We start from the raw sequence: 12,749 nt of genomic DNA, 5'->3' as shown, positions 1-12,749 counted from the left end.
GCACGTTAAATTTTGTGCAAAGTTATGATGTTGCACATGTTAAATTTACTGTGGTTTCCACGCTATAGTTACTGGCCTTCTCATGATATGATATAGTTACCAGCTTTATCATGTCATTTTTTAAACCAGGGTGTTAATGTTTGAAGTTATCAGCATGCATATGTGATAGTTATCATGCTGCTCGGCCAAAGTTATCAAGCCTAAAATTAAGCTTTTTGTTGACATGGTAGAAAAAAGAAGGGTTCAAATTCCGTTGTTTACATACTATGGACAACAAGTTAAGGTGGATGAGTTGGTTATTAGGCATAGTAGACATGCATTAGACCTGAGTTCAACTCCCCTTTTAAGTGCTTTTTTTCTTCCCACGTAAATTAACTAGTGTAAAACCGAAGAGATAAGAAAACCGATTTGAAAATAAAAACCGGGAGGAAGAAAAATCAATGGAAGCGTTTTCAGCGCTCCTACGATAGAGCCGAGTTGAAAACACTCGTTCGATCGAGCGAAACGAGGCCGCGTCTGGTAATTTTGCTGTCTCGGGAAGATACAACTAGCATATAAGTTGTATGTAATCAGTTAAGTGTGCTAGTGCAGCTGGATGTTGCAGCTCGGTAGGAGGTGGGATCAAAGGGATAAGAGTAGTGTGGTACTTTAGCAATCTGGCACACGTGTGCCAGATATCACAGTCCTTAATTGTATATAGTCTTCAAATATCACACAGATGCATACATGACTAGCTTAGCAATCCAGGTAGCTAACTCTCTCTCTTTCTCTCCCTCTTACCAACTATACTACTCGCGCAAATGCAACATGTACAAGTACTAGGTGGTGCTAGCAAGCAAACATGCAAGACTAGTACAGTACAGACTACACTAGCTTGTTAGATAAATTGCTTGTTCCTTCACAACTAACTAACTAGCTAATCGATGCGTGTGCACCCAAGACTCCAGTATTAACATGCAAACTGACACACATACATGCCGCCGTATATGTATGTACGTATGTACACACATACAGCACCATGTATTTTACAAGCACAACACAAGATCATTATACTAATTTGAGTAGTTAAAACCCAAAAACTTACTAACGTATATAACCGTTGCATGCAGTGGTAGTTGCAGGCCAAGCCGGGAAGAAACCAGACACTTGAGCAGCAGGGACGCAGCCGCGGCTATGAGTAAAGCGTATGCCCATAATTTGAGCATACCGGAAGCCCCACCATCCTTGCCAGCAGCTGCTACTTTTTGCTTCGGCCAGTGACTTAGCATGAACACAAGGTAGCAGGTCAGAATCCCTGAGACGCCACATGACACCTGGAATGCCGTAGACCAGCCGGAGAGCCCAACTTCATCCATGGAGTTGGCCAGGTAAGCAAAAGGAGGAGCTACCACCATTGCACCGAGGAAGATGAGCCTATTTCTGTATGGCTTCAACTTGTCGACGCTGATGATGGAGCTGCTGCCTGGTTTACGGTCGAGGTGGAGGCAGAACCAGAGAAGCACAGGGATGACCTCCGGCAAGCATAGCAGAACAACATCCTCGCCCAGCCACTCTGCGGCCGCCGTGTGCGCCGTCGCCAGCAGGAGGAGAAGCAGGGTCCTGTGGAGCATCTCCGACGCCAGTGCTATGCCGGGTGAGGCGCCAGCGGGCAGCTTCATGACCATGCGCGTCAGTGCCGCCACCGTGCAGCTTAGGAACAGGAGGAACTGTGAAATGGTGAACTGGGCAGCTGCATGGTCTGGAAGCTGGTCCATAAGCAGTAGCGCCCCCAGCGTCATCATCACAATGATCCCAACCTCCATAGTTCTCATTTTAGTCTCAGCGGCGTGAGAAGATCCTTGATTAACTTTACGACTGCTGCCCCCTGTACGCCGACTGAACTTGAGGTGCATCGCTCGTATGAAAACAAGGGCTATGGCAGGAAAGATGGCGAGCCAGACGAAGCTCAAGCTGATGTCCACTAATATCACGTAAGCTATGAGCACAAGAATGACTGCGTCTCTGAAAATCCAGACATTAGGACGGCATGTGATCCATGACTTCCGCACCCGCAGATTGGACAAGCACTCGTGCGATTTCACAACTATATATGGGACGGAGATGGCAACCTCCACTGTGCCAGTTACCAACTCGCTATATTCTTTGTTGGTAAAACCATCATCGCTTAATTGAGACACTTGGAAATTGACTAGACAGCAGGCCAGTGTGCATGTCACTGCTATGAGGCATATTCCATCCGATACCCCAAGATTTTCTGAAATAAGAAAAGAAGATGATCAGATCATATATATCAAAATATATATTATCTGTCTGTGTATCAAATAAATTATTCTTGTGCCTGTTTTTAATAAAAACACCCCATTTACGATAATGCAGTACATACATAGAAAGTTCAGGCATGCCACCCTGAATATTTACATGAATTCTCGCTGGATTAGAAAATATATTTTTGTATAAATTATACAGTGGGTCTCTTCTGGAGGCCCCTTGCTTGGGGAAAGAGGGGGCGGGGTGGGGTGGGTGGGGGGAGCTGCCTCTCTGTTGAGGAGCACATGGGAGGGACAACGACATGGAGGTCCAACCTCGTAATTTCTGGCCAAACCCTAGGGACTGCAACACATAGAGTAGGTAGCATCAGTTCATTGGGTCGAAGGCCTTGGATATGTCAACTATGAGGAAAAGACTCGTTTGCAACTTTTTGTGGAAATCCTCGATGAAGTCCTGAACCCGCAGGAAATAATGATGGATGCATCGCTTCCGGATGAAAACAATTTGACTCGCGGAGACAACTATTCACACCACCATATTTGCTTCGAGAATATCTTGGAAATAATATGGATTAGGCTGATAGGTCAAACTCAGTGAATGAAAGCATAACAGCAAGGAAGAACAACACACAAAAAAACGTATTAGTAATTTGATCAAACTTTACATATGGTTGATTAACATATTGGTGGTCGTTGCAACCTCCCGGTCCAGCTCTTGTGGGTTGTAGGTTGAGCAAGGGCTCTGTGGCCCTCTCTATCTAGCTTGTTTTTCTTTTTCTACAAAAATGAAAATACATGCCTACATATAGATATATATACATAAATGTCACAAGTGTTAACAATTTGGACGTTGAAGAAAGTCGCAATAGACTTACCGATGAATCCTGGTGGCACTAGAGGGTGTACATCGCGTGACTTGACTGTCTGCTGGCGCCCCATTGGTTGATTATTATCGACTTTGTGTGAAGAGGTTTTCGCAGCCCACTGGCCAATGGATGGGCCAACTTGGTGCAGCTACGTAGTCGATCTAACCTGGCACTGCAATGCAATGGTAGCAAACTCATCATTGATAGCCCTGCATTAATCGACGATCAAGCAAAAGATTCCTACATGATCCATGCATGTGAGTAGTCATTGTTGTAGTTTGGTCATTGTGGATCCGATTTCTTTGGTTTTTTTACTCGCATATGCATAGCTTTGGTCATATATGACTTTGCTATTTGCTGCCTCGGGATGCATCTTTAGTCCCCATGCAAGAAATGGCGAGAAATTTCAAACATTGAGAATCTTGATTTTTAAATTTTAATAAATTCAAAACTTAGTTGAAGTTCATGAAACTAAGTTTTGGATTTACTTGCATGGGGACCGTAAAGTCCCCACACGGCGTGTTCTTGTGTGTGCGTTGGTGTTGGCGGTCTGCATCCTAGCTATGCAAAGACCAGATGTGCTCATTGTGTTTTGTATCCTCCTAAGGATCCATTTTGAGACAATAAAATCACTTTTGTCAAAATTTTCTATCATTCCAAATTTAAGATAGAAAATCCTTCGTATAACAGATAAGACCTCTGGTGCATCACAGATGAAAACTCAATATTTTCTGAAAATAATAACTAATATTTTCATGCTTAGTAAACCTCTTAACAGTCTTATACTAAGCTACCTAATAAAACTTTCATCCAAAATGATAAAAGAACAAGCAATTTTGTGTCCGGTGCAAAAACAACAAAGTGGATAGTTTAGTTTTTATTTTGATTTCTAGATAGTTTAGTTACAATTCTTAGCACTTGTGATGCTTTTTTAACAAATTTCTTTTTTTTACCTGTATAAAGTTTTCAGAACTTTTTCAAGCTTGGAAAAAATATGCTCTAGATCATAGACGGTTCTACATGAATTGCTTTGTAGTAACACCTGAAGCAATTAAAATCACCTATTGAACCTGCAACCCATTTGTCATGAGTACATCTATACTGATGGGTCCCCGGCCGTCTTTGATGAGCCACAGAAAACTCGCAATGAAAGCATGTGATATATCTTAGACGACTCTCAACGAGAGCCATCAGTGACCTGAATATACCAAAATCAATTTTACTGAGAGCCTTCTATGAACATCCGACGACCTCATATGAACGTCCTGATATTTTGAATCTCTTGCTTGAGACCCGTCCTGATGTTTGCCAATGACCATCATCATGTCGACTACCTCTGGTCTGGGTTTTCTTTTATTGTGTCACAACTGCATATGCATGAATGAGAAGAAAAAGGCTAGAGGTAATATATAGCCAGCTAGCTAGAATGAAACGAATGAAGGAGTAAGAAGTAAGAACACACCCCCCCTGTACAAGGGAAGAGGGCTCACGAACAAACAACATAGTGAGTACATAGCCAGACCTCACGTACCTATATATCACATCGACGATGCTCTTGCGCGCTACAGAATGATGGATATGCTTGCTTATATAGATGTAGGGGCTTGAGAAACTCCACCCCTAGACTATCTGTTGATCTCAGCCCCGATGGCCGGCTCCTGCGCTTGTATAGATGGTTTTCTTCTGAAGGAGGCTCGACGGTTGAACCGATCAATGAATTGGCGTGCAGATTATGAGAGGTTGGAAGACGAAGCAAGTTTGCTAGCCAGGTCCATATATAACAAGAGAGGTCCGAGGACGATTTCGGGGTTTCATATTTTATTGGACTGTTATTGTAAATCTTTATATTGTTTTCTTTCTATAAACATAGTTAAACTTCATAAAGATTGATACTCCCTCCATTCCACAATGTAGTGCGCCTGCACTTTCCGAGATTCAAGTTTGACCGTAAATTTAACCAATGAGATTGACTGCGGCGGGAGCAAAAGTTATATCGAGGGAGTATAAGATAAAACTAGTATATAGAGTAAATAAAAACGAAGGGAGTAAGACAACTGCTACATGCACTCTCTTAATGGAGCAGTATAATCAGCATGCACCTATAAATGATATATATTCAGAGCTAGAATAACTACTTTTACAAAAACAGTACACACGTGGAAACCCACACACCCACCTTTATGAACACACGTACAAGCAATTTTCCACCACAAGAAATCTATACGTACATATAAGTTATGATTAATTCAGATGCGTAAACAATATTGAAAGTCAGAATGTCATTATGGTTGTTTGCTATGGCGCCAAGGGGCGCTGCCCCCGTTTCCCTATGAAAATATATTCGGGGTCAGAAGATAGGAGGCGGCAGCAACTGATTGGCACGTTAACCAATAATGACTAATCCATGTTGAAAGTCAGAATGTAGAGCCAATCGCCATCGTTTCTTCCCAAACAGTCCATGTCGCCACCCCATTAACTAAGGCTCTCGTCAACGCCTGGTTCGGGGCACGTATATGCTCGGCCCTATGCTGCTAGCTCATCCGTCTGCCAAATCTTGTACTACCCAAGACAAGGAAACCGGCGGAAATAGCATGCAAGCCACCTCCGTCACGTGGGCTAGAATTCCTGGTCGACGGAAAGCATTACAAGCTAGCTAGGCAAGAGGCCAGCTGCCATGGTGGTGGGTCGAGATGTTCAAACTCTTGTTCGTTGGGTGGGAATAAACGAAGTTGTTATAAAACCCATTTTTAGCCATGGCCGAGGTAAGGTGTATGCAACTTAAACGTACTACTAGCGTGTAGTGTTAAGAAATGTATTACATTATGGCACGGAGGGAGTAGCTAGGAGCGAGGAAGGAGGGGTCGTACGCGGTGCCAACTGCATGAAAGTGCCAACAACTAACACATGCCCATTTTCTTTTCTTGAACGATTGCTTTCTCAAACCATCGGTGGTCGGTACTTAATCTACAATATCGATATGTACAACCGGGATTTAATAATAGATCGTGGTGGGACTGAGTAATTAGACTTAGCCATATATATAATACAACTAGATAATGTACTATAGTGTCAATTTAATATACTCATTTTCTTTAACACATTACAAGGGTCCATATAAACGCGCATACACCCTATGAACGCACACACACACCATATCCCTACGAGCACCTACTAAAGACTGAGCCGACATATCATCTTGAGATTGACGGAGTCACCATAGGCGTCTCGTAGTCAAAGAAAACATCTCCTCCCACTAAACGCGCATGCCAGAAATCCTGAAACAATTTTTCTTTTTTTTTTTGCAAATAAAATCCTTGAACAAATTTAATATACTTATCAACCATTTGCACAAGTGGTTCCACCGTGAATGCATGTGCAATGCATAATTGAGGTAACTCTGGGTCGCGTGTCCCCCCTGCAGGTTGCTCTCAATAGAACAAAACGTATTTGTTTACTCGAGCTCAAGCATGACGCATTCTTTGGCAACATTAAACACGATGAGGAAGAACCCAACAACATGACGAAGACCGTGCGCGGACGGTGCCGTTCTTGCGTCTAGGACGGTGGGGCGGGGCATATCATGTAGAAGTCGACGTGCAGGGAGGGCGAAGTGGATACATCTAAAATGTAGCGATCCCTTTTGATGTTTAATTCCTACTCCCTCCATTCCAAAATATAATGCGACCGCGTTTCCCGAAGTCCAACTTTGACCATAAATTTAACCAACTAGACTGACTGCGGCGGGAAAAAAAATTATATAATTAAAAACTTCTTTTGAATATGAATCCACTGGTATAACTTTTGCTCCCACCGCAGTCGGTCTCGTTGGTTAAATTTATGGTCAAAGTTGAAGCACGGGAATAGAGGAAACACTATATTTGAAACGGAGGGAGAATGTTTTTAATTTTTTTAGACTAGCATACTAATAAAATGCAAGAAGGCATATTTCCCTTTTTGTGGTGGTGCGATTTCGGGAAATTTGTCGGACCCATAAAAAACTTCGAAAAATTCATAGGACAATATTTCCTCGGATCACAAAGGCCTGCAAAATGAGGGATTTTAGGCCCCATAGGGGACATTGCCCGTCCCACGCGTCTTAAGGCTGGGGCGGGTTGGACCCACCTCCACCAATGTCCTTCGATCGGAAACATTGTATATACCCATGTATTCAATTTGCCTGCAAGTTTGAGAGGTTTTTTTGCCGCCCCCACATAGAGATATTTGTGATCAGGGCCAAACAGTTCTAGAATGCTCCTTCGGTACTCCGCAAGGGGGAAAATTTGTCTCATATCTTCATCATCACTGCCAAATCGCTTCTCGATGAGTTGTGAGTGGTCTACCCCAAAATACTTGCTCTCTCTCTCTCTCTCTCTCTCTCTCTCTCTCTCTCTCTCTCTCTCTCTCTCTCTCCCTCCCTCCCTCTCTCTCTCTCTAATGTCTATATATATGAGTTGTCCTAAATGATTATAATCATTTATATAATTCATCCGTTGGATATTTTTGATATGTGACAAACAAAGCACATTAAAATTTATTTTGTAAATGCTAAATTATAGAAAAGTCGGTGGCCATGCTCGCACTTGGAAATTTGTGTGGGGTGATATTTCCATGCTTGGTTTGAGCCCAAGGGATGAGCAGGTACCCAAATCATAACATGTTGGGGACTCTGAAAAATCATTTTTCTACGGTTTAGAAGACAAGAGGCAGAAAACTTTTCCCCTCGGTCCGGTGTCGCTGCGGGTTCCCCTGCCCTCCACCGCTTGCTAAGACAATAAGAGGGCGAGGGAATCCCAGGTATGTGTGTCAGATCCATTCTTGTAGGGTCCTCAAGCGTTTGTCCACAACAGTGGTGTCCTGCACAGGGGATAGTGTTGCGGTTTGTTTTTGTTCTCCAGTTCGATCTCCGTTCGATGAAGCTTAGCCAAATACAACTTTTTAGGGGAACTTGTGAGATTTGTCTATTTGTGTCCCGCTCCTTTGTATGGATGGAGTTGGGATTATCCTATGGCCCTTCTCAGTGTTAGTTTCTCATGGATTATCGTTTGGCACATAGATTTTATTGAAAGTATGACTGTTGCATGCCTTCTTCCCAGTGGCAAGGTGTCATTCCACACCATGTAACATGGTGTCGAGCCCGAGGGTTCCCCTCTCCTATGCTTGCCTCCTTGGTCGTGTGAGTGTTGAAGAATCCTGAGGCCCTCCATGTCAGATCCAGCTAGATAGGTTGGGGTTAGTGTTCTAGTGGCGAATAAGGTTTCATCGAGTCTGGTGGCACATCGATGGTGGTGGTAGCACTGGCTGGTGAGGTATGATTCTACAAGGTTGGTTGGCGAGACAGAGGTAGTAGCATCCCTTTGTATTCTGGTCATCTAGCCTGGTCCTCCAGCGAGAGCCTCTGAGAAGTTTTGTAGGTTTGAGTCTTGGATATGCGACTCTTCAAGCGGCTGCGGATTTTCCTCCAATGCCATGGTCCGAAAGTACTATGGCCTTGACGACGTCATGCATGCCATCAATAGTGGCATCATGGCTCCGGTTATGGGTTGGAATGCAGCCTTGCAAGAGGAAGACAATGATCTTCTGCCAGGGACCCTGTAATAGTTTATGTATTTTCAGTGGTGTTTGTACTACTAGTTTGGTTAATAGATTAGACCCCCGATAAACCCCGAACATTCGAATTTTAAGCATGGCAACCAGGACGTTTTTCATGGCAACTTTAGTTGACTCGAGGTGGCAACTTTAATGGGTCAACATGCCAATTTTGTCTCAGAAAATTGTCATGTTTACCAACTATACTTGCCACCTCACGTCAACTAAAGTTGCCATGAAAAACACTCGGGTTGCCATGCTTAAAATCCGAATGTTCTGGCATTTCCTAATAGATTTGACTACATTTTCCAAACCAAAAGAGACGAGCATACATAAAATTTTCTTTCAGCATTCTTACCCTCAAGTTGTCTATCGCTGCTGTCATCGAGCACTAAGTTCGTTGGCTTCCTCTTACCAATGTGGCATCTGATTAACTGGTCCATTTCACGATAACCCTGCCAAAAGACCTAAATCAATGGATAAGTACTCAGTATAATGATGTGGCGTCCCAGTGTTCGTCGTCCGAAAAATAAATGGGAATGGTGCATTTGTGTAGCAAAGTTGATACTATCACTGAAAAATCTTGATGAAATATCACATTCAGATGAGAAAAATAATACACTATAATTTGCTCTTGCTACATCGGCACTAGCTTTACAAAATGTCATATTATGTTTTAAATAAAATGAACGTTCAGGCAAGATGTCCCAAGTTACTCTTGGCAGTACATGAATGTTCGCCGGAGGCCTAGATTTTATTAAATATTTCGCAGTAAGTCCTAAAAGATTGCATGCATGTTGTTTCCATCTCTTGTAGACGAACAAGACTGTCATGTACTTTATTCACGCGCGCGCAACACACAAAGGGTTTATTAATTGGAGTACTAGAGTCGTGGAGCTTAAGGATTAATGAAGTCGCCAACGAACGCTTCCTTGCCGACCGATATGTTGCCTATCATTAAGTGATGCCGTATTATTATGCCCTGATAAGATTAGAATCCTAGCTAAGAAAAAATAAAATGACAAATCTGGTTTTGATGGCTCTTCTCTACCAACTCCTAGTTAGGGTATCTCAGTGCGCTCTACATGCATGTCAACTTTGTTGCTAATCATTATATTGACCCCCATTCGAAGCTTCGCATCTCCTTACAGGCAGTGTTGTTTCCGCGTGATTTGCTTTGGTATTTCGCTTGAGAATGCACCTGTGTTCAAGCCTGCTACCGGCGGGCAGGTTCATATACAGCTCCAGTCCGCCTTCAGCAAAGACAAGGGCCAGATAAGCTCTGTTTATCATCGTCAAGCAAAGGGTAAGAGCTTCGTAGGTTTATCTTGGCCTCCTCTTCTCGTTCGTCCTTACATTATTTCCTATATGATTTTCGCTTTTTGTCCATAAAAAAGATGATCAATTATAACGGAGTTTGACAAAATGAAACGTGATATACTTCTACAGGAACTTAAGCAAAGCTGTTTGCGGACCCAAACTTCACCAAGTTATCTCTGGTCGATTCTTGGTTTTCGTTCAGATGGTAAGCAGCCTAGCTCTCTCTATATATATCCGTTGAACAGGCGGCATATACTTTTTCCTTCCCCACTATTCCGGTTGAGTGAAACTTAATCAAGTCTCCAGTTTTGAAATTCCAAGCTTTTTTGCATAAGTTAAATGGTCTTTTCACAATATGATAAAGTTACATGTTAATTTCTCTGATGAATGAAACTTAATTAAGTCTCCAGTTTTGAAATTCCAAGCTTTTTTGAATAAAGTTAAATCTTCTTTCTCAATAGGATAAAGTTGAATGCTAATTTGTCCCTTGGGTGTTTATAAGTCTCTACGCGTACATAATTGCAAAACCATTGATCATTCTTCAAAAAAGAATCTAGATGGCGACTTTCCATTCAATGTTCTGACTTATTTATTTTATTTAGGCCGCTCAACTGATGAACCGTTCCCGTAGCTTGGCCGAAGGAGCTGTGGTCATGGTATGCCCAGTGCTTCTAGCACTGTCTCTTGACAAGGTCGACCTCAATGTGTATGGGCGCCCTGCTTTCTTCGCCATGCTTGCCATGGCAGCTATCACTTTAATAACCGCTATCTGCCCCTTGCTCGTGTGCTGCTTCTCCAAGAGGTTCCCGAACATGGGTAACATCGAGCCTGCCCCGGTGACGGCGAGCCTGGCAACCCTCTCATCTTCTTGCCTCCTCATCCTCACCTGCTTCATGGCGCAGCTCGTTGTCTCCAAACAAGTTTTAATCGCCGTGGGCGTCCTATGTGGAGCTTTCATCCTAGTTCGAGCGGTCTCGTACTGCCTCGGCGGAAATGGTGACCCGTATTCACCGGATCTGCACAAGGTACTGGATGAATCGCATGAGTTCTTGACGGGCGTCACTGGAATCCTCTTTCTGGGGCTTGAAGGTTTGGCACTAGAAGGTCATGAGAATCAGATGGTTCAGAAGGTCGGGCTTGTGGGCACCATCAGCTTCATAGTTTGCGCTCTTGGTGTCTGCATGATGTACCTCGAGATGATCCCCCCTTTATACTTCAAGAAAAGGGGAGAGGGAGAGATTGTGTGTTTAACTCTGATGCTCGACAGCATCATGGCTGGTGGTACCTTCACGGTGTTGATGGTTGTCATGTTTAAGCTCATGGGTCCTCCAGCCCTGATGCTCTTCGCACCTCCAGTATTGATAATCGTCGAACTTGCGTATCAAATCGCCGTCGATCGGAGATCCCTTCTCGCCGACCAAGCACCCGGCGCTGTCCAAGCGTCCACAACGGCTTCGTTGGAACTGACAAGAGTCACCTTCACTGGATTCTTGGCGGTGTCGATAACAGCCATCCGCAACACTTCGCCCAGCATGTTGACCAGTTGTTTCCTACTATTTGCGGCATCGGCTATTGTGTTTGGTCTCTCATGGAGGCTCCTGTCACAGACCCAGCTAAGGAACCGTCTGGCCCATCGTGCTTTATCAGATCTTGTTGCTTCCTCTGCTGACCTGGCTTCCTTGTGCACACATTTCTGCATTGTGATCACTACGATTCTATTCCTAGCAATGGCCGGGACAGCCAGAGGAAAATGATGCCCAGTAGTGAAGCACTACGGGTGATATTTCCTCTTACAAAATTTGTTAGTTGCACCTGCGCTCATGTGTTATAAGTTCTAACATGTTTGTTCTATATCTATAATATCTAGTTCAGTTCTTCTTGTAAATACATACAATTAGTTGGCTATCATTTAATGGTCTTCCAATCTGTCACATTCGTGTCTGACTTACACTTCTCCAAATTTTTACATGCTTGTTCTTACACCTAGGGTTGCTATGTAATCCACGAATGTAAACTAATACATCCCTAAATGTAAGTCTTTTTTGGATGGCATGCAAGTCAAACTTTCTTAAGTTTGATCAGGCCCCAATACCATTTACTTACAAAAATTAGGAGTATAAACATAATTTACATCCATGTTGCTAATAATGAATTTTGTTTTATTTAAAAAGGGGGTAGGAACTCCAGGCCTCTACATTATTGTCAGGCACACATCCATATTTTATTATAGTTGATGTAAGGCAACGAGGCCAAAAACATCAACAAGCAGAGTACATATATAACATATTCAATCACATTCGAACCACTACAAGATACGATGCCAGCGATTAAGTCTGATTTCTTCTGCAACAACTCCAAGAAGGAATAAATGCACTTGCCTCACCGTATCAACGTTCAGATATGACCTAGACAAGGTTTTCATCCTAGTTGTCGATAACAACCAGTGAACACCAGCACAACAAGTAGACAACAAGATACGACGCCAATGATTAAGTCTAATTTCTTCCGCAACAACAACTCCAAGAAGGAATAAATGCCCTCGCCTCACAGTATCCACGTTTGGATATGACCTAGACAAGGATTTTCATCCTAGTTATCGATACCAACCAGTGAACACTAGCACAACATGTAGACAACAAGATACGACGCCAACTATTAAGTCTGATTTCTTCCACAACAACAACTCCAAGAAGGAATAAAGGCCCTCGCC

At 43.1% G+C, this 12,749-nt stretch overlaps 2 protein-coding genes across 3 annotated transcripts; one reads left to right on the top strand and one right to left on the bottom strand.

Annotated features, from left to right (window-relative positions):
* Nucleotides 1-644: 644 nt before the first annotated feature.
* On the bottom strand, nucleotides 645-4,856 carry LOC119312874. Of its 2 annotated transcripts, none has more exons than XM_037588653.1 (3): nucleotides 4,665-4,856; nucleotides 3,143-3,305; nucleotides 645-2,254 (listed from the first exon to the last, which is right to left on the bottom strand). In XM_037588653.1, the coding sequence occupies exons 2-3, from the start codon at nucleotides 3,204-3,206 to the stop codon at nucleotides 1,053-1,055; spliced, it is 1,266 nt and encodes a 421-aa protein (XP_037444550.1). In that variant the 5' UTR covers nucleotides 3,207-3,305; nucleotides 4,665-4,856; the 3' UTR covers nucleotides 645-1,052. The 2 variants fall into 2 exon arrangements, with proteins under 2 accessions (XP_037444550.1, XP_037444551.1); XM_037588654.1 differs by lacking the exon at nucleotides 4,665-4,856 and adding an exon at nucleotides 4,195-4,646.
* Nucleotides 4,857-9,895: 5,039 nt separating this feature from the next.
* On the top strand, nucleotides 9,896-12,019 carry LOC119306813. Its single transcript, XM_037582933.1, has 3 exons — nucleotides 9,896-10,025; nucleotides 10,169-10,244; nucleotides 10,642-12,019. Exons 2-3 carry the CDS (start codon nucleotides 10,242-10,244, stop codon nucleotides 11,791-11,793), a joined length of 1,155 nt encoding a protein of 384 aa, XP_037438830.1. The 5' UTR covers nucleotides 9,896-10,025; nucleotides 10,169-10,241; the 3' UTR covers nucleotides 11,794-12,019.
* Nucleotides 12,020-12,749: the final 730 nt, after the last annotated feature.

Source organism: Triticum dicoccoides, chromosome 5B, assembly GCF_002162155.2.
Source record: "Triticum dicoccoides isolate Atlit2015 ecotype Zavitan chromosome 5B, WEW_v2.0, whole genome shotgun sequence".
Taxonomy (NCBI): domain Eukaryota; kingdom Viridiplantae; phylum Streptophyta; class Magnoliopsida; order Poales; family Poaceae; genus Triticum; species Triticum dicoccoides.
The sequence above is the reverse complement of the archived record's forward strand: the minus strand, read 5'-3'. Positions and strand labels throughout refer to the sequence as shown.